The sequence below is a fragment of the Heloderma suspectum genome, chromosome W, assembly GCF_057233095.1.
Source record: "Heloderma suspectum isolate Gila_16-S chromosome W, 16-S_ref, whole genome shotgun sequence".
Taxonomy (NCBI): Eukaryota; Metazoa; Chordata; class Lepidosauria; order Squamata; family Helodermatidae; genus Heloderma; species Heloderma suspectum.
In genome coordinates this window covers 65684114-65706065 of record NC_139475.1, presented here as the reverse complement: position 1 = coordinate 65706065, position 21952 = coordinate 65684114, and the positions used below count along the sequence as shown (strand labels likewise).

Sequence of the window (21952 nt, the reverse complement as noted above, 5' to 3'; positions counted from 1 at the left end):
AGTATTAAATTGACACCTTTTAAATGTTCCATAAGTGCCCACCTTGGATATTACCTGTGGCTGACAGCTTAAATGTAAATTTAGAAGTAAGAGTTTTAAGATTCAAGATTGTGTTACTGCCTTGCAGTCTGTTTTGTTTTCACAGGTTTGCGACACCGCACCAATCCTGGCCTTTAGATGCTCCAGTGCATAATCTCAATCCCAGCGATTGGGTGCTAATCCAGTCCTAGAAAGATGAACCACCTACCAAGAAGCAGAAGGGTCTGTTTCAGATCCTACTTACCACTCCCATTGCTATGAAAGTCGCCAAAGAAAAGAAGTGGATTCATCACACTGAATAAAGGCATCACCTGCACCAGAGAGGGTCACACCGGAAGCTGACCCACCTGAAGGTCACCGTTGGAATAATGAACCCCTGAAAGGACTCAAGTAGCTCTACAGAAAGAGGGTGCTCTTGTTTCAAGGGTTCCTGCTGAACGGAACAAAACTGAGTTCCAAAAGTTCAAAAAAAAAAGTGTTTTTGTTGTCAACATTCTAGTAGCTAGAACAAAGGCTTCCCAGGCCTCACTTGCTGTTTAGAGAAAACCGTCAATGCCACAGCAATAATAGTTTGCGCCTTTAAGTGCATAGTCCACCGCGGGACCAAAGAGAGTATAAATTTGAGAAAAGCCTTTTGAGGGGGGAATTGTAGTAAAAATGTAACCTAAAAGCCATTGTTTGTGTCTTAAGCAGCACGTAGTATTGTAAGAGCTGCGCATGCCTGGAATGAGCAGACAGTAACCCTAAGATAAGGTTGCCAAGCAAACCGCTGGCAACCAATCAAAGTGACAGGCTGGCTGAGGAATGCAAGCTAAGTGATAAAACTGTGGCGTGGGGGTTGCCCAGGGTCGACTCTGCTTTTGAGCGTGAGCTCCTCTGTCGAACTGTTTGCAAACAATAAAATTGAGTTGGACCCAGCCTGAAGTTGACTCTCCTCTTTGGGGCAAATTGGACTAGCCTCCAGGGGGCGAAACTAGCATTTTGTGCAACAGGGGTGAGCCCGTGTGTAGACACAGCTGTGTTGACTTGTTTCGTCTCTGGCTCTGAGCCAGGGCCAAATCCATTCACTGCAGGCTTTGCAGAAAAAAATAAGAAAGAAAATGTGTGTGCATGTGGTGGGAGGGAGAGGTGCTTTTGATGCAAGGCCTTCGTACAATATAAGATCCCTCCAAGCTGTAGCTGATCACACACACAGAATTTGTACAGTGCAGTGATAAATGGCATTTTTTCAGGAATGGGGTTGGGGGAGAGGGCTGGCTGGGTTGGATCCAGATTTAGCCTTACTTAGAGCAGTCCCACTGAAATCAACATGGCTTCAGCTAATCATGACTAACTGAAGCCCCATTGATTTCAATGAGTCGACTCTGCATGTGTCTAAATCTGGACCCAACCTGTTGTCGCTCGGAAGACAGCTGTAATGCCCATGTGAGCCAGTTTCAAACTGGTTTAAGCATCGTGACTTTAACGTCTTTCACAGCATAATCCCATCCACATCTACTTAGAAGTCAGTACCAATGAGTTTTCATTACTTTAAACTAGGGATGCACGGACTGCGTCAAGCCGGCTCTGTGTCTCACAGATTGTCAGGCACATTTTGTTTTGTTGTCCACTCACAGGTGGAGGCAAATTGTTTTTTTGCCATGCAGAAAAATACGCAAATAACGCCATCAGAGGCTTCGTTAACAATGTACATGATTTACCTTAGTACGTAACATTTAGCGTATTGTCCCCCATCCCATTCCACTTTTCCTCAGCAGAAACATGCGCATTTTCCTACGAGTAAATATGCGCCCATTTCGGGAAAGTAAAAAAAACACACCCAAAAGCCCACAGACTCCACGTGGTCTGAGGGGGTCGCTCCACAACAGATTCCGCAGGTCGGATTCTTAGAAATCCAAGCTCGTTTTAGTCCGTCTCGAATTTCTCCAGAAGCTAGGGATGTACGAAAGTTCTGCCACGGATCTCGGGGAGGCCGAATGCCAGCGCATTTGGCCCCCCAAAATTTGGCCCCCCGAAACTCACACAAATTGCAGCTGTGATTTCCGGAAATTATGGCTGGAAATTGTGCAAATCAAGCAAGTTGCAGCTCCAATTTGCACAGATGTGTGTTTAGGCAAAAAAAAAAAAAAAAGGAAAAAAGGAAAACCCGTGAACTGGCCTGACTCGGTGCCGATTGAGTTGGGCCACCTTGCAGGGAAATGAGCCAAAGTTCAGGGGACTGAGGTGATGAAAGCTCGGTGAACTCCACCCCCCACCCCCCGGATGCATTCCTCTGACATCCCTAGGTTAAAACCAGGACTTTGAGCTAGCAGGTCTTCCTTATCACTCGATGAAAACTGCCAGAACAGGTTTGTTGACATGGAACAATGCCGTTTCCCTGAGTTTTTGGACTCTCCCTGGGGGCATGGTTAGCGGGGCCGTCACAATGAGTGCCTGCTCTTCAAATTTGACAACAACACAACTGCATATGTAATACAGCATTGGAGGGCAGCCTCATGTCATGTCCCACAGCCCACCTACCTCTCTCGCATTGAGGCCCCGTGAAGCCGTAAACACAGGTGCAGCGGTTTGGTCCAATGCACCGGCCTCTGTTTTGGCAACTGCTTTCACAGACAGCTGTGCGAGGAACAGAGAAAGAGAAAGACCGAGAGATCAGGGAGGTTGCCTTGGACAGATTTCAAGACAGGCCGTCCAGCAAATGCTGCTTTGCATCAGGGAATTGGGAAGAGAGCCGGATTCTCAGTTTCTCACTAATGCAGTTCAGAACATCTGACCTTTGCCAGTGAAAAGGGACGGGATGTGATTTTGGTCGAAGCCACCCAAATGGCAGCAGAAGACTGCCTAAAAATAAAAAATCCAGATCATCTAGTCAGAGAGGCAGTGGGGTGCAGTGATTAGGGTTAGAAATTAGGGTGGTGCCCGCCAGATGTTTTGGACTGCAACACCCATCATCCCCTGCCAGCATGGCCCTGGAATATGGGAGTTGTAGTCCCAAATGTCTGGAAGGCACCAGGTTGGGAAAGGTTGGGTTGGAACATCGGACTAAGGCCAGGGGAGAGAGAAGCTCACTGAATGATCTTTGGGCCAAGCACCATTGCTTAATCTAATCTACCTCATGGGGTTGTTAAATGTGGTGTTGGGGGAAAGAACCATGTGTCCTGCCCTGAGCTCCTTTCAGGAGGAACAGAATATAGATGTAATATACAAAGAAGAAAGAATAGGAGGAGGTGGCGGTATTTACCTGTTACGGGGGGAGGGAAGGAGGGAACTTGTTCCACATACTCCGCAGCTCTCATGATTCTTTTATTTTATTTTCATTTTAATTGTAAGCCACTTGACATTTAATTGATTGAATGGATGAGGAAATTGGCCCTCTCAAACCTATGCCCCCGCAGATAGGTTGAACTACAACTCCCACCACTCCCAGCCAGCAGTTGCTAGATGTGTGAGACTACAAATCCCATCACCCCAAGCCAGTATGGCCAATGTTGAATGCCCAATACAGCTGGAAGCCAGCATCAAACCAAGATTCCTTTGAAAAGGCAGTACAGAAATACTAACATCAAACATGTGGAATACTCAGTTAGAATTGCTTAGCCCAACTTTGGAGCCCAACATAAGGAAATGCCACGTCTGCTCTCTGTGTGTACATGTTCAGGGATGTTGCTAGGCAATTAAAAGGTTTGGGGTCTGGGCTGCTAGGTCATAAATCAGCCTGAAATCTGCATACTGATATCTATATATGCAAATTTAGAAATAATTCCAAGGATTTATTTAAATTTCACAGGAAGTAAAGCCAGCTCTTTACTTCCACATCCAGATCGTCTCAAATAAAATAACATTCTGTGATTAGTTTGCACCCTGCCTCAAATCATCCCACAACAATGGAAAAAGTGCTTTTTCCTAAGCTTCGTTGCTATGCAGGGGAAGAATTGGGGAGGGGGGTGTTACAGCATGTGAGAAGGGGGAGAGAGTGAACCCTCCCCAGCTGCAGTCCCCCTCGAAAATTGCCTCCTGTGAGGCAATAAGGCTGAGAAAAAAAGCTTCTTCTGTTGTGACCAATTAAGTCTCAGGGCTCTGGTGCACAGATGGGGGCCATGGGAAATAGATTCAGGACGGAGACCCAATGTGCCCAGGCTTAGCAATGCCCATGTGTGTGTGGAATGCGGATTTTTAAGGCTAGCAGTTCCTTCCTTGATACTTACGCTGGCCACAATAGGCCCCCATGTATCCCTTCTGGCAGAGACAGGCTTCTTCATTGCAACTGCCGCCATTCATACACCTAACATTGCAGGATTGAACTGGAGGAGGAAGCAGGAAAGGGTTATGTAGGAGGAGGAGGTGCACCACAGGTTGGAATGAAGGAGACCAGCACTCAGTTATGTATGAGGTGGGCAAAGCCAATCGAGGAAATGTTTCTCTCTCTGTCTAGACTGTGAGAATCCCTGGTCCTACAGTGAATGAGATGGCCAGTCAATTTGGGAGTGAGGAAAGGAGGCAATTGTCAGCCGAGGAATAATTAAACTCTAGAACTCACTGCTACAAGACATGGTGGTAAAAGGGGCCCATGTAGGAATGTATGGATTTTGTTAAATCCATTCTGTCTGTGTTTTGCAGATTGTCAGGTGTCTTTTGTTCTGTCATCTGCTCATTGATGGAATTGGATTTTATATTTAGGGATGTACAAGAATTTCATTCCACTTGCGCAAATGTGCATTAGTGCTAATGTGCATTATCACAAGTGCACATCTGTGTTGATGCGTATTAGTACAAGTATGCACTTGTGCTAATGTGCGTTAGTGAAAGTGCACATTTGCACAAATCCCCCCAAAAGTTAAAAAAACACTCTGTGGAATCCATGCAACTCAGAAAAAGCCAGTCCACTATGGAATTTGCAGGTTGGATTCACAGAAATCTGAACTTATTTGAATCCACTGCAGATTTATCCAACATCCATAGACCCATGCAGCCAGTCCAGGTAAGAACTCTCCCTCCCTCTCTCTCTGCCTGCTTCCTTCATGTGTCTATGGCTATCAGAGGAGCCATCCCAAAGCTGGTGCCCTTTAGATGGTTCGTATCACAAATCCTGGCATTCCTGACCATTGGCCATGCTGGCTGGGGCTGATGGAAATTGAAGTCCAAAACATCTAGAGGGTATGAGGTTGGGGGAGGCTGGTGTAGAGGATACCAAGCTTGATGGAACAATGGCCTAACTCTGTATAAGGTGGCTTATGCTGAGATGGGCATAGCTCAGCAGTAAAAGGTTCATGCAGGAGTGGCCCAGGTTCAGTTCTTAACCACCTTTGAAACCCTGGAGAACTGCTGCCACTCAGTGCGGACAATCTGATGGTCTGACTTGGTCAATGGAAACTTCCCATTTAAATTCACCTTTAATTCAGAACCATGAGGACTAGAACCTTGCTTCATGAGGTGGGAGGACGGGCTGTAGCCCAGTGGTAGAAACGCATGCTTCACCACCCCGAAGTCCCACATACATACAGTCAGGGCCAGAAATATTGGAGCAACTATATGAACTTGAGCACGCTCCGGGAGAGAGTGCAGGACAGGAAGGCCTGGCGTGCTATGGTCCATGGGGTCACGAAGAGTCGGACACGACTGAACGACTGAACAACAACAACAACTCTGTACACCACCACATTGAAGTTGAAAGGAAACACACCCAGGTGGGAGTGAAGTCAGGACTTCCAGCTGTAATTCAAGGGGGTTGACAAAAGTGGGGCACTGACCATTCAGGAAGGACAGCCAGTGGCATACACCCCCCCCCCGTCATTGGGGGCTCATAAGTAATGGAGCAAGCCAATGTCATTTCAAACTGAAGGATCGCCTTTAATGCCTGGGTGAAAATCCTTTGCAGTCAAAGAGTGCCCGAAGCCTGGAACCCATGGACATGACCCAATGCTGAGTTTCCTCCCTCGAGATGCTTTGCCAGGCCTTCACTGCAGCTGCCTTCAGCTGCTGCTTGTTTGTGGGTCTTTCTGCCTTCAGTCTTGTCTTCAGTAAGTGAAAAGGATGCTCTTTGGGTGGAGATCAGCTGACTGACTTGGCCACGGAAGAACATCCCACTTCTTTGCCTGGAGAAACTCTTGGGTAGCTTTTGCTGTATGTTTTGGGTCATTATCCATCTGCAATATGAAGCAGCGTCCTATCCGTTTGGCAGCATTCGGCTGAATTTGAGCAGCAAGTATAGCCCTATGCACTTCGGAATTCGTCCTGCTGCTTTTATCAGCAGTCAGGTCATCAAACACCAGTGACCCGGCTCCATTGGCAGCCATACATGCCCAGGCCATAACACTGCCTCCACCATGGTTGACAGATGATGTGCTATGCTTGGATCATGAGCTGTTCCTTTCCTTCTCCATACTTTTCTCTTCCCATCATTCTGGTACAAGTTAATCTTGGTCTCATCAGTCCAAAGAATCTTATTCCAGAACTGGGCAGGCCTTTTTAGGTGCTTGCTGGCAAAGGCTAATCTGGCCTGTCTGTTCTTGAGTGTGACCAGTGGTTTGCGCCTTGTTGTGAAGCCTCTGTTTTCACATTCATAAAGCCATCTCTTGACTGTAGATGTTGACCGTGACATGCCTACCTCCGCAAGGGCGTTCTTGACCTGGCTAGTTGTTGCTAAAGGGCTCCTCTTCACCATGAGCAGCGTTCTGTGGTCATCCGCTTTAGTTGTCTTCCGTGGTCTGCCAGGCCTTTTGCTGTTGCTGAGCTTGCCAGTTAATTCCCTCTTTTCCAGGATGCTCCACTAGGGATGTACGAACGTTCTGCCACAGATCTCGGGGAGGCCAAATGCCAGCGCATTCAGCCCCCCGAAATCAGTGGTGGAACGGCCCGCCACCCCCCCGCCACCCCCCCGGGACGGGACTTACCTGGGACGGATCTTCCTGGCGGCGGCAGCTCTGGTGGCGGTTCAGCGGCGGCAGCAGTGGCGGTGCGGTGGCGGTGGTGGCCGGTCTTCTGACTGGCTGCCGCCGCTGCCATTTCCAGGTTTAAAAAAAACAAAAAAACGTGATAGGCTACGTAAAGATTTACGTAGCCTATCACGGCTGACTTAAAAAAAAAAAAGCGCATAAACATTTACGTAGACTAAGACGGCGAAAATAAGGGACGCAAATGGCAGCGGCCATGGCCGCCGCCATTTGCGTACGCGCGGTTGTTGTTTTTTTTAATCAGCCGTGATAGGCTACGTAAAGATTTACATAGCCTATCACGGCTGACTGCAGGGACGCAAATGGCGGCAGCTACAGCCACCGCCATTTGCGTCCCTGCTAGCCAGCAGCCGGATGTCTGGCTGCTGGCGGAGCCGGCCAGCAGCTCCGCAGAATAGCTGCGGAGCACAGCTGGCCAGCCAGGATTCCGGGGGGGAGGAATGGAGCACCTCCCCCCCCGGCGAGGATTCCGGGGGGAGGGACGGAACGCCTCTCCCCACACCATCAGCATAATTCCCGAAAGGTAAGTACCTTTCGTACATCCCTATGCTCCACACTGCTGTGTTGGCCACTCCCACTGCTTTTGCTCTCTCTCTGATGGGTTTATGTTGTTTCCTCGGCCTCATGATGGCCTCCTTCACTCGCATGGACACCTCTTTGGGCCTCGTGTTGGGGTTCCAGTGAACAGCTACCAGATGCAAATGTAACCCTCAGAACCACCTCCAGGCCTTTTATCCGCTTGCTTGGTCATGGGGCACCCAGGAAACAGGCCACCCCTGGTCATGCAGCTGCTTGCCAGCCATTCGTTCCATTACTTATGAGCCACCAACAATGGGTGTGTGTGTGCGTGCCACTGGCTGTCCTTCCTGAATGGTTAGTGCCCCACTTTTGTCAAACCCCTTGAATTACAGCAGGAAGTCCTGACTTCGCTCCCATCTGGGTGTGTTTCCTTTCAACTTCAATGTGGTGGTGTACGGAGGCCAATTGCCAAATCAGTTATCCTTGCTCCAATATTTCTGGCCCTGACTGTATGTTGGCGTGTGTAGCAAAAATGTAACCTAAAAGTCATTGTATGTGTCTTAAGCAGCATGTAGCATTGTAAGCACTGCGCATGCCTGGAATGAGCAGACAGTAACCCTAAGATAAGGTAGCTAGGCAAACCACTGGCAACCAATCAAAAGTAACACGCTGGCTGAGGAATGCAAGCTGAGTGATAAAACTGTAGCGTGGGGGTTGCCGGGGGTCGACTCTGCTTTTGAGTGTGAGCTCCTTTGTCCAACTGTTTGCAAACAATAAAATCGAGTTGGACCCAGCCTGAAGTTGACTCTCCTCTTTGGGGCAAATTGGACCAGCCTCCAGGGGGCGACACTAGCATTTTGTGCAACAATTTGGCGAGCAGTCAGGAGTCCCTTGGACCACCCTGGGGTCAAACGACAGAACCGGCGAAGGTGCCTGTGGGGCACGCCGGACCGCCTTTGAGGTCTGCCACGGCACCAGAGAACGGGGGTCGGGACACCCAGGAGGTTAAAGGCGTGGACTCCATTGATTGAGTCAACCAGGCTGAACGGGTCTGAAGAGACGGTACTAGGGTGCTGGGCAGAGTAAGTATTTAATTTCCCTTCTGTCTTTCTGTTTGAGTTGCCTTCGGAGCGTCTGAGGTTTGTCAGACTCTGTGTAAGCGTCTGAGGTTTGTCAGACTCTGTGTAAGCGTCTGAGGTTTGTCAGACTCCGTGTCAGCGTTGGAGGTTTGTCAGGCTCCGTGTATGGTTTCAAATAGAGGTAGGCACAATGGGATCGGGTAGCTCCCATTTAGAAAACTCTGCCACTCCCTTGGGATGCATGCTAAAGAACTTTAGTAAAGTCAAAGATAATTATGGTACGGAGATGTCGAAAGGCAAGCTGGTTACACTCTGTCATTTGGAATGGCCATCATTTAGAGTCAACTGGCCAGATATCGGCTCCTTTAATGAGGCCACAATTAGAAAAGTGCACGTTATTGTTGTAAATGATGGGCACTGGGATCAGTATCCCTACATAGACTCATGGTTGAGTTGCGCTTTGAGCAACCCTTCCTGGGTGAAACAATGTAAAGGAGAGATGTGCAAACAAATGCTGGCTGCAGACCCTCAGAGAAAGAAGGGAGGGAAGGGAAAGCCAATCTTAGAGGGAGAAGACGAGATAGACTTGGCACAAGGTTTGAGGGGGCAGGATCATGATCGTGCAATCCTGCCTCAACCTCCAGTAGAAAGTACCCCAACGGTGGCCACAGCCTCTCAACCCCGGCCAGCCAGGCCCACATTGCAAAGTCTCTCTCAACCGCTGCCCTATGATGGAGAATATAACGTGACTCCCTTGTGCCCTGCCGACTCCTCCTCTGACCAAATCCCAAGACAAGTGGCCCAACCCGACTCACCAAGACCCCTGCGGGATCCATCCCAGTTAGCAATACATTTTTCTCCTCTTGCTGAGCCTAGGGCTACCCGAAACCTGCACCCTAAATACCAGTGCCCGATGCGAGAGGTAATGACAGGGCAAGGGCAGACTGCATTTGTATATGTGCCCTTCAGCACCGCTGATCTGTTCAATTGGAAAAATCAGAATCCTTCCTTTAGAGAAGACCCTGATAAGATGCAAAGTTTATTTCGATCTGTGGGGCAGACGCATTGTCCCACATGGGCAGATGTGCAGATGATGTTGCAAACCCTACTAACGTCTGAGGAAAGGTGCCTAGTGCAAGGCACCGCAAATAGGATTGCCGAAGAGTGAGTAGTGGGAACTACTAGGGACCCCCATGAATTATGCCCCCAAGTAGACCCTGAGTGGTGTCCCAACGACCCCAGGGACCGAGAGTGGAGTCAGGAGTATTTGGGAATAATAGCGGAGGCATTGGGGAGGGCTGTGCCACATGTGACTAACTTTTCCAAATTATATGAAGTCTGCCAAGAGAAGGATGAAAATCCCTCTGTGTTCCTAGGATGGTTGTTTGATGCATTTAGGAAGTTTAGTGACCTAGATCCTGAAGCCCCAGAAAACCAACGCATGGTAAATACAATGTTCATAGGGCAAGCAGCACCAGATATAAGAAAGAAACTGCAGAAAGCTGAAGGAGCCGTGAGCAAGCCACTCTCCGAGCTGGTAGAGATTGCATATAAAGTGTATGGCAACCGAGAGCAAGTAACAGAAAGAAGGGAGACAAAACGCGGCGAAAAGCAGCTGGCGATGCTAGCAGCTGCCTTGAGTGGCAGCACAGGACGCATAGAGCCTCAGTAGAGGCCAGAGGGGGGGCAGAAGAAGGGACAGGGCCGCCCTAGGTTTGACGAATGTGCATATTGCCGAGAGAGGGGACATTGGAAGAAGGATTGCCTGCTGAGAAGGCAGAGAGAGAAGAGTCAGGGGGAGGGACGCCAATTGAGAGCAGACTCCTCTGAGGAATGTAGCTGAAGGAGACCGGGATCTAAAGCCACCACCCTACGAGTAAGTACTCGGGAAGATCCCATGGTAAAGATAAGGGTTGGTGGCAGAGACTATGAGGCTCTGGTAGATACTGGAGCCACCTTTTCCATGATCCCTGCAAAAACCCCCCTCGCCAAAGAAAGCGGACGACACGTGACAATAGAAGGAATTGAAGGAAGAAAGGCTAGATTGCCTGTATGTGAGCCCCTCCTCACAAAGATTGGAGACAATAGACTAGAACATGCCTTTGTGGTCTCGCCCACATGTCCGGTTGCCCTTCTGGGGCGGGACTTGCTGATGAAGCTGCAAGCTGAGATCGTCTTTCGTGGGGATCAGATTGTAGTACAGCTACCAGTGAAGCAGAGCTCAAATTACCAGATGGCCCGCCAGGCAACTAAAACTGTGTCAAAGGCCAAGGGGATTGAGCTCTTAGAGAATGTTGACCCGTGTGTATGGGCAGATGGAACCCCAGCTCGGGCAAAGTATGTAACACCAATCAAAATTCCCCTAAAGGAGGGAGAGCTGCCTGTGTGCGTGAAACAGTATCCTTTGAAGAGAGCTACTCGTGCAGGCTTAAAACCGCTTATTGAAAAGTTTAAGAAGTATGGCTGGCTAGTAGAGGGCTCATCCCCCTTTAACACCCCAATATTGGGGTTGCTCAAACCAAACAGCGCCTCCTACAGGCTGGTGCAAGATCTGAGAGCCATAAACAAGAAAGTTTTAGTGGATCATCCCCTGGTTCCGAACCCCCACACCATTTTGACCCAAGTCCCAGCGAATGCAAGGGTGTTTTCCGTCCTAGATTTAAAAGATGCTTTCTTCTCTATCCCACTGCACAAAGATAGCCAGAAAATATTTGCATTTGAATGGGAAGACCCAGATACTTATCATAAAACTCAATTGTTATGGGCTGTGTTGCCCCAAGGGCTCGTTTCAGCCCCCCACATTTTTGGATTGGCATTGCAGAAGGATTTGGAGCAGTGGAGGGACAAGCACCAGGAGGTGGCGCTGTTGCAATATGTTGATGACCTGTTGATAGCGAGCCCTAGCATGCAAATGGGGAAGAGGGCAACAGAGTCCTTGCTGAACACCTTGGGAGAAAGGGGGTACAAAGTATCACGAGAGAAGGCTCAAATATGCCAACCAAAGGTCACTTTCTTAGGCTATGAGATTAAAATGGGAACAAGAGCCCTGAGCAAAGATCGAATTCAAGCTATACAAAATATGCCTGCTCCTAAAAGCCCAAAGGAGCTACGAGCTTTTCTGGGTCTGACAGGGTTTTGCAGAATGTGGATTCCTGATTATGGGGGAAAGGCTAAGCCCCTGTATGAGTCTCTTACCAAAGAGGGCCTCGCAAGTTGGAAATGGACCAAAGAAAATCAGCATGCATTTGAACTATTGAAGACTGCCCTCTCACAACCTCCAGCACTCATGATTCCAAATGGGCGCAAGCCCTATAGACTGTACGTGCATGAGAACAAGAGAGTTGCCTCAGGAGTCTTGACTCAACCAGTGGGCCCGACATGGAGGCCTGTGGGCTACCACTCCAAGGTCCTGGACCCTGTAGCAAAAGGGTGGCTAGCATGTCTGAGAGCCGTTGCGGCCACCACCACCCTTGTACAGGAGGCACAAAAGATTGCCATGGGAGCTAACATGGAGATACACACCCCACATGGAGTGCCCCAAATCCTCGGAGCAGAGGGAGGAAAGTTTTTAAATCCTTCCAGACAATCTAGATATGAGATCTTTTTGTTATCTAATCCAGGCCTCACCTATAAGCACACCACTCCCCTGAATCCAGCCACCCTTCTGCCAGAACCAGGACCCCCATGTCATGATTGTCTAGAAGTGTTAACTCCAACAGTATTGATTCGACCCGACTTGACAGATGACCCGCTTGAAAATCCAGAAGAAGAGTTCTTTGTAGATGGCTCAAGCAACGTAATCCATGGCACACGACATACAGGATGTGCCGTGGTAACACTGACTGAAACTATGTGGAAAGAGAAATTCCCCGCAAGTTGGTCAGCGCAAGCAGCAGAACTCACTGCCTTGACACGTGCACTAGAATTGGGGAAGGATAAAAGAGTGAACATATTTACAGACTCACGCTATGCCTTTGCCACCGTACATGCCCATGGACTACTGTGGAAAGAACGTGGGTTCATCACAGCCTCTGGACAGAAGATTGCAAATGGACCGCAGATTGTGGCACTACTGGACGCTCTCCAACTGCCAAAAGAGGTAGCCGTGGTGCACATAAAAGCACACGGCAGAGCCGCAGATGAGCACCAGAAAAGGGGAAATGCGAAGGCCGACATGGCAGCCAAAGAAGCAGCGCAGATGGGAGGAGAAGCAGTGTTTCAAGGCTCAGCCCATAAGATACCCCTCCGCTTGGAAGTTGTTGTTGTTGTTCAGTCATTCAGTCATGTCCGACTCTTCGTGACTCCATGGACCATAGCACGCCAGGCCTTCCTGTCCTGCGCTCTCTCCCGGAGTGTGCTCAAGTTCATATTCATTGCATCGGGGATGCTATCTAGCCATCTCATCCTCTGTCATCCCCTTCTCCTTTTGCCTTCAGTCTTTGCCAGCATCAGGGTCTTTTCCAGGGAGTTTTCTCTTTGCATTAGGTGGCCAAAATATTTGAGCTTCAGCTTCAGTCTCTGTCCTTCCAATGAGCACTCAGGGTTGACTTCCTTTAGGATGGACTGATTTGACCTCCTTGCAGTCTAGGGGACGCGTAAGTGTCTTCTCCAGCACCACAGTTCGAAAGCATCAATTCTTCGGCGCTCAGCCTTCCTTATAGTCCAGCTCTCACAGCCATACATTACTACTGGGAAAACCATCGCTTTGATTAGACGGACCTTTGTCGGCAAGGTGATGTCTCTGCTTCTTACTATGCTGTCTAGGTTGGCCATAGCTTTCCTCCCAAGGAGCAAGCATCTTTTAATTTCATGGCTGCAGTCACCGTCTGCAGTGATCTTGGAGCCCAAGAAAGTAAAATCTGTCACTGCTTCCATTTCTTCCCCTTCTATATGCCAGGAAGTGATGGGGCCAGATGCCATGATCTTAGTTTTTTTAATGTTGAGTTTCAAACCAGCTTTTGCACTCTCCTCTTTCACCCTCAACAAGAGGCTCTTGAGATCCTCTTCGCTTTCTGCCATTAGGGTGGTATCGTCTGCATATCGGAGGTTGTTGATAATTCTCCCAGCAATCTTAATTCCGACCTCTGATTCATCCAACCCGGCATTTCTCATGATGTACTCCGCATATAAGTTAAATAAGCAGGATGACAATATGCAGCCTTGTCGTACTCCTTTCCCAATTTTGAACCAATCGGTTGTTCCATGTCTGGTTCTTACTGTTGCTTCTTGACCCTCGTACAGGTTTCTCAGGAGACAGGTAAGGTGGTCTGGTACTCCCATCACTTTAAGAATTTGCCACAGTTTGTTGTGATCCACACAATCAAAGGCTTTAGCATAGTCAATCAAGCAGAAATAGACGTTTTTCTGGAATTCTCTTGCTTTCTCCATGATGCAGCGAATGTTGGCGATTTGATCTCTAGTTCCTCTGCCTCTTCGAAACCCAGCTTGTACTTCCGGTAGTTCTCGGTTCGCATACTGCTGAAGCCTAGCTTGTAGGATTTTGAGCATCACCTTGCTGGCATGTGAAATGAGCGCAATTGTGAGGTAGTTTGAACACTCTTTGGCGTTGCCCTTCTTTGGAATTGGAATGTAAACTGACCTTTTCCAGTCTTGTGGCCACTGTTGAGTGTTCCAGATTTGTTGGCATATTGAATGCAGCACTTTAACAGCATCATCTTTTAGGATTTTAAATAGCTCGGCTGGAATACTGTCATCTCCACTAGCTTTGTTGTTACTAATGCTTCCTAAGGCCCACTTGACTTCACTCTCTAGGATGTCCGGCTCAAGTTCAGTGACCGCACTATCATGGCTATCAGGGACATTCAGATCTTTCCTGTATAGTTCTTCTGTGTATTCTTTCCACCTCTTCTTAATCTCATCTGCTTCTGTTAGGTCCCTGCCTTCTTTGTCCTTTATCATGCCCGTCTTTGCACAAAACGTTCCCTTGAGATCTCCGATTTTCTTGAAGAGATCTCTAGTCTTTCCCATTCTGTTGTTTTCCTCGATTTCTTTGCATTGTTCATTGAAGAAGACCTTCTTGTCTCTCCTTGCTATTCTCTGGAACTCTGCGTTCAGTTGGGTATATCTTCCCCTTTCTCCCTTGCTTTTCGCTTCCCTTCTTTCGTGAGCTACTTGTAAAGCCTCATCAGACAGCCACTTGGCTTTCTTGCATTTCTTTTTCTTTGGGATGGATTGAGTTGCTGCCTCCTGAACAATGTTACGGACCTCTGTCCATAGTTCCTCAGGCACTCTGTCTATCAGGTCTAATCCCTGAAATCTATTCCTCACCTCCACTGTATATTCATCAGGGATATGATTTAGGTCATACCTGAACGGTTTAGTGGTTTTCCCGACGTTCTTCAATTTAAGCCGAAATTTTGCAAGAAGCAGCTCATGATCTGAGCCACAGTCAGCTCCAGGTCTTGTTTTGACTGACTGTATGGAGCTTCTCCATCTTTGGCTGCAAAGGACATAATCAATCTGATTTCGATATTGACCATCTGGTGATGTCCATGTGTAGAGTCGCCTCTTGTGCTGTTGGAAAAGAGTGTTTGCTATGATCAGCGTGTTCTCTTGGCAAAACTCTATTAGCTTTTGTCCTGCTTCATTTTGTACACCAAGGCCATGCCTGCCTGTTATCCCAGTTATTTCTTGACTTCCTACTTTAGCATTCCAATCCCCTATGATGAAGAGGACATCTTTTTTTGGTGTTAGTTCTAGAAGGTGTTGTAGGTCTTCATAGAACCGATCAACCTCAGCTTCTTCGGCCTCAGTGGTTGGGGCATAGACTTGAATTACTGTGATGTTGAATGGTTTGCCTTGGATTCGTACTGAGATCATTCTATCGTTTTTGAGATTGTACCCCAGTACTGCTTTTCCCACCCTTTTGTTGACTATGAGTGCTACTCCATTTCTTCTAAGGGATTCTTGCCCACAATAGTAGATATGATAGTCACCTGAATTAAATTCGCCCATGCCTGTCCATTTTAGTTCGCTGATTCCCAAGATGTCGATGTTCAATCTTGCCATCTCATGTTTGACCACCTCCAGCTTACCTTGATTCATTGATCTGACATTCCAGGTTCCTAAACAATATTGTTCTTTACAGCATCGGATTTTCTTTTCACCACCAGACACATCCACAGCTGAGTGTCCTTTCAGGTTTGGCCCAGCCGCTTCACTCTTTCTGGCGCTACTTGGAAATACCCTCTGCTCTTCCCCAGTAGCATATTGGACACCTTCCGACCTGAGGGGCTCATCTTCCGGCGTCCTCTCTTTTAGCCTTGTGATACGTTCCATGGGGTTTTCTTGGCAAGAATACTGGAGTGGGTTGCCATTTCCTTCTCCAGTGGACCACGTTTTGTCAGAACTCTCCGCCATGACCTGTCCGTCTTGGGTGGCCCTGCACGGCATAGCTTATGGCTTCACTGAGTTACGCAAGCCCCTTCGCCACAACAAGGCAGTGATCCATGAAGGGGTCAAGGGTGATAGGTGGCCACAAATGTGTGTTGTGGTCAGTCCCTCATAGTAGCTCACAATCCTTGTTCTATTGCATTCGAAACCAGACAAAAGATCAAAATGCTAGAGCTTGCTATATGAATGGAACTCTCAGCCCGCGTGGAGATTCAACCCTATATTTGGGATATTATAATCAGTATTTGGATCCCCAAAAATATGGCCTAGCAGACAAGTCTTGGCCTGCTTTGACCGGCCATTATTGGATCTGTGGGACTCACGCATACACCCAGTTGCCCGCCAACTGGACTGGCGTGTGTTATCCTGGGATATTAAGGCCCCCATTCACGCTGTTGCCTCAAAGGGCCTCAGTACTGCACCGACTATACAGAGTAGATAAAAGATCCCTGAGCATGGAAGACTTGTCTGCTACACAAAGATGGGGAAATGATGAGTGGCCGGCAGAAAGGATACTAAGGTATTATGGGCCTGCCACTTGGGAACCCAGCGTGGTGGGGAGAGAACCCACGTACCTCACTAACCGCATAATCCGGCTTCAGGCAATAGTGGAAATCTTTGCAAACGAGACTGCAAGGGCCATAGATTTAGCAGCCACACAGCTAACCCAACTCCGCAGTGCTGTCACCCAAAATCGGATGGGACTTGATTACGTGTTAGCAGCAGAGGGGGGCCTTTGTCAGAAGTTTAATTGGACAGACTGCTGCTTGCAGATTGATGACAATATCCTTAAGGATACAGCAACCAAAATTAGAGAAGTAACTCACGTCCCAGTACAAACCTGGAACGGGTGGAGTACTGACTGGCTGACTTCGTGGTTGCCAGACTTTCGCTGGTTGAAGACTGGATTTATGATATTCTGCTCAGTTATGCTAATTTTGTGCTTATTGCCCTGCATACCTCCCTGCATTATAGCCCTAGTCAAACGTACAGTAGAATCTGTAGTCAGCAGGGAAATGTTTGTACGTTACCAGAGATTAGCGATGGCTGAAGTAGACTAAGTGTTATAAGAAGAAAGCATCTTGAGGGGGGAATTGTAGTAAAAATGTAACCTAAAAGCCATTGCATGTGCCTTAAGCAGCATGTGGTACTGTAAGAGCTGCGCATGCCTGGAATGAGCGGACAGTAACCCTAAGATAAGGTTGCTAAGCAAACCGCTGGCAACCAATCAAAAGTAACATGCTGGCTGAGGAATGCAAGCTAAGTGATAAAACTGTAGCGCGGGGGTTGCCCAGGGTCGACTCTGCTTTGAGCGTGAACTCCTCTGTCGAACTGTTTGCAAACAGTAAAATCGAGCTGGACCCAGCCTGAAGGTGACTCTCCTCTTCGGGGCAAATTGGACTAGCCTCCAGGGGGCGACACTAGCGTTTTGTGCAACACGTGTACAGGTCCTTCCTCGGGTGAGTGAGTCTACTCACAAACCTGAGGCAAATCCACAAGCTTCTGCCTGCTTGCTGACTAGATTGGCTCTGCAGTTAACTGGTCTGCACTATGCCTAGTCAGAAATTGTGGGGAGGGGGAGATTTTGCAGAGGAACTAAGTATCCATTTAGTGAAGCACTTCCTTTTAAGCGTGTGTGGAGGAGGACGAACGGGGCCTACCCAAACTATTCCCACTTCTTGAAATGCATCCATTCAATGCCCAAGCTGGATTGGGCCCCTCCCAAATCAATGCCCCCTTCATGGATCACTGCCTTGTTGTGGCGAAGGGGCTTGCGTAACTCAGTGAAGCCATAAGCTATGCCGTGCAGGGCCACCCAAGACGGACAGGTCATGGCGGAGAGTTCTGACAAAACGTGGTCCACTGGAGAAGGAAATGGCAACCCACTCCAGTATTCTTGCCAAGAAAACCCCATGGAACGTATCACAAGGCTAAAAGAGAGGACGCCGGAAGATGAGCCCCTCAGGTCGGAAGGTGTCCAATATGCTACTGGGGAAGAGCAGAGGGTATTTCCAAGTAGCGCCAGAAAGAGTGAAGCGGCTGGGCCAAACCCGAAAGGACACTCAGCTGTGGATGTGTCTGGTGGTGAAAAGAAAATCCGATGCTGTAAAGAACAATATTGTTTAGGAACCTGGAATGTCAGATCAATGAATCAAGGTAAGCTGGAGGTGGTCAAACATGAGATGGCAAGATTGAACATCGACATCTTGGGAATCAGCGAACTAAAATGGACAGGCATGGGCGAATTTAATTCAGGTGACCATCATATCTACTATTGTGGGCAAGAATCCCTTAGAAGAAATGGAGTAGCACTCATAGTCAACAAAAGGGTGGGAAAAGCAGTACTGGGGTACAATCTTAAAAATGATAGAATGATCTCAGTACGAATCCAAGGCAAACCATTCAACATCACAGTAATTCAAGTCTATGCCCCAACCACTGAGGCCGAAGAAGCTGAGGTTGATCGGTTCTATGAAGACCTACAACACCTTCTAGAACTAACACCAAAAAAAGATGTCCTCTTCATCATAGGGGATTGGAATGCTAAAGTAGGAAGTCAAGAAATAACTGGGATAACAGGCAGGCATGGCCTTGGTGTACAAAATGAAGCAGGACAAAAGCTAATAGAGCTTTGCCAAGAGAACATGCTGATCATTGCAAACACTCTTTTCCAACAGCACAAGAGGCGACTCTACACATGGACGTCACCAGATGGTCAATATCGAAATCAGATTGATTATGTCCTTTGCAGCCAAAGATGGAGAAGCTCCATACAGTCAGTCAAAACAAGACCTGGAGCTGACTGTGGCTCAGATCATGAGCTGCTTCTTGCAAAATTTCGGCTTAAATTGAAGAACGTCGGGAAAACCACTAAACCGTTCAGGTATGACCTAAATCATATCCCTGATGAATATACAGTGGAGGTGAGGAATAGATTTCAGGGATTAGACCTGATAGACAGAGTGCCTGAGGAACTATGGACGGAGGTCTGTAACATTGTTCAGGAGGCAGCAACGAAATCCATCCCAAAGAAAAAGAAATGCAAGAAAGCCAAGTGGCTGTCTGATGAGGCTTTACAAGTAGCTCACGAAAGAAGGGAAGCGAAAAGCAAGGGAGAAAGGGGAAGATATACCCAACTGAATGCAGAGTTCCAGAGAATAGCAAGGAGAGACAAGAAGGCCTTCTTCAACGAACAATGCAAAGAAATTGAGGAAAACAACAGAATGGGAAAGACTAGAGATCTCTTCAAGAAAATTGGAGATCTCAAGGGAACGTTTTGTGCAAAGACGGGCATGATAAAGGACAAAGAAGGCAGGGACCTAACAGAAGCAGATGAGATTAAGAAGAGGTGGCAAGAATACACAGAAGAACTATACAGGAAAGATCTGAATGTCCCTGATAGCCATGATAGTGCGGTCACTGAACTTGAGCCGGACATCCTCGAGAGTGAAGTCAAGTGGGCCTTAGGAAGCATTAGTAACAACAAAGCTAGCGGAGATGACAGTATTCCAGCCGAGCTATTTAAAATCCTAAAAGATGATGCTGTTAAAGTGCTGCATTCAATATGCCAACAAATCTGGAACACTCAACAGTGGCCACAAGACTGGAAAAGGTCAGTTTACATTCCAATTCCAAAGAAGGGCAACGCCAAAGAGTGTTCAAACTACCGCACCATTGTGCTCATTTCACATGCCAGCAAGGTGATGCTCAAAATCCCAAAAGCTAGGCTTCAGCAGTAAGCGAACGAGAACTACCGGAAGTACAAGCTGGGTTTAGACGAGGCAGAGGAACTAGAGATCAAATCGCCAACATTCGCTGCATCATGGAGAAAGCAAGAGAATTCCAGAAAAACGTCTATTTCTGCTTCATTGACTACGCTAAAGCCTTTGATTGTGTGGATCACAACAAACTGTGGCAAATTCTTAAAGTGATGGGAGTACCAGACCACCTTACCTGTCTCCTGAGAAACCTGTACAAGGGTCAAGAAGCAACAGTAAGAACCAGACATGGAACAACCGATTGGTTCAAAATTGGGAAAGGAGTACAACAAGGCTGCATATTGTCACCCTGCTTATTTAACTTATATGCAGAGTACATCATGAGAAATGCCGGGTTGGATGAATCAGAGGTCGGAATTAAGATTGCTGGGAGAATTATCAACAACCTCCGATATGCAGACGATACCACCCTAATGGCAGAAAGCGAAGAGGATCTCAAGAGCCTCTTGTTGAGGGTGAAAGAGGAGAGTGCAAAAGCTGGTTTGAAACTCAACATTAAAAAAACTAAGATCATGGCATCTGGCCCCATCACTTCCTGGCATATAGAAGGGGAAGAAATGGAAGCAGTGACAGATTTTACTTTCTTGGGCTCCAAGATCACCGCAGACGGTGACTGTAGCCATGAAATTAAAAGACGCTTGCTCCTGGGGAGGAAAGCTATGGCCAACCTAGACAGCATAGTAAGAAGTAGAGACATCACCTTACCGACAAAGGTCCGTCTAATCAAAGCTATGGTTTTCCCAGTAGTAACGTATGGCTGTGAGAGCTGGACTATAAGGAAGGCTGAGCGCCGAAGAATTGATGCTTTCGAACTGTGGTGCTGGAGAAGACTCTTACGAGTCCCCTGGACTGCAAGGAGGTCAAATCAGTCCATCCTGAAGGAAATCAACCCTGAGTGCTCATTGGAAGGACAGATAATGAAGCTGAAGCTCCAATATTTTGGCCACCTAATGCGAAGAGAAAACTCCCTGGAAAAGACCCTGATGCTGGGAAAGACTGAAGGCAAAAGGAGAAGGGGACGGCAGAGGATGAGATGGCTAGATAGCATCCCCGATGCAATGAATATGAACTTGAGCACACTCCGGGAGAGAGTGCAGGACAGGAAGGCCTGGCGTGCTATGGTCCATGGGGTCACGAAGAGTCGGACACGACTGAACGACTGAACAACAAATCAATGCCTCCCCCAGCTCTGTCTTCCCAGCCTGCTTTTATTTTATTTTTTCTCCAAAGTGAACCTCTCCAAAGTTCAGTGAGTGCAAGACAAGGGCCTCAATCTTTTGGCTGTGAAAATAGCCCCCAAATGCCCAGTGCAATCTTACATTCCACCACCACCACCACCCCCGTCTGCTCTCCCACCCTCGCCAACCCATAGGGCCCACTGGAATGTGGGAAATGTGACCGACTCCCCCTCCCCCTCGCAAGCTCAAATTCTTCACATTGTTGGGAAGATTGCGAACATCTGGGTGCTCCATCAGATGGAAACAGAGGAGCTGAAACCACCCATATATTGGGGAGGGGCCGTTGTAAAGAGGCCATTGCAGCAGGAGAGTTGGATGGAGGTTGTAGTTTTTAGGGCACTCGACCCGGAGACATTCGACACCCCCCACTCACACACACACACCTAGGGTTGTTGTTGTTGTGGTGGTTATTATTATTATTATATTTATTTATATCCCGGCTTTTTCCCAATACTGGGACTCAAGGCGGCCTTACAACGTTAAAACCGCTACAATTAAAACCTATAAATAGAAATATAAATACAAGTGTATAAAAGTTAAAAATATAATTAAATCATCAATATTAAAATTGTAAAGATATTAAAACATTAAAAGACAACCAGAACAACAAAAATGGTATCCATACGTCGCATTTTCCCAGGTCCAGGCTAGTTATCCCCAAAGGCCTGCTGGAACAAAAAAGTTTTTGCCTGCCTGCGGAAACATACCAAGGAGGGTGCCACTCTCGCCTCCCTGGGAAGGAGTTCCAGAGCCTTGGGGCAGCCCCCGAGAAGGCCCCCTCCCGCGTTCCCCCCAGGCGAGCCTGTGAGGGTGGTGGGACTGTGAGAAGGGCTTCCTCTGAAGATCTCAGGGCACGAGCAGGCTCATAGGGGGGAATACGGTCCTTCAGATAACCTGGACCCGAGCCATATAGGGCTTTATAGGACATGACCAGC

General features: G+C 47.9%; 1 protein-coding gene across 1 annotated transcript in view; it reads right to left on the bottom strand.

The window, feature by feature from the left end:
- The window catches only part of LOC146334107 (fibrillin-2-like), a 172520-nt gene that overhangs the window by 116229 nt on the left and 34339 nt on the right, over positions 1-21952 (bottom strand). Inside the window, exons 4-5 of the mRNA XM_084825045.1 lie at positions 4245-4340; positions 2560-2655 (exon numbers count right to left, since the gene is read on the bottom strand). Of these exons, the coding sequence (XP_084681171.1) occupies positions 2560-2655; positions 4245-4340 (192 nt within the window). The remainder of the gene's footprint in view (positions 1-2559; positions 2656-4244; positions 4341-21952) is intronic.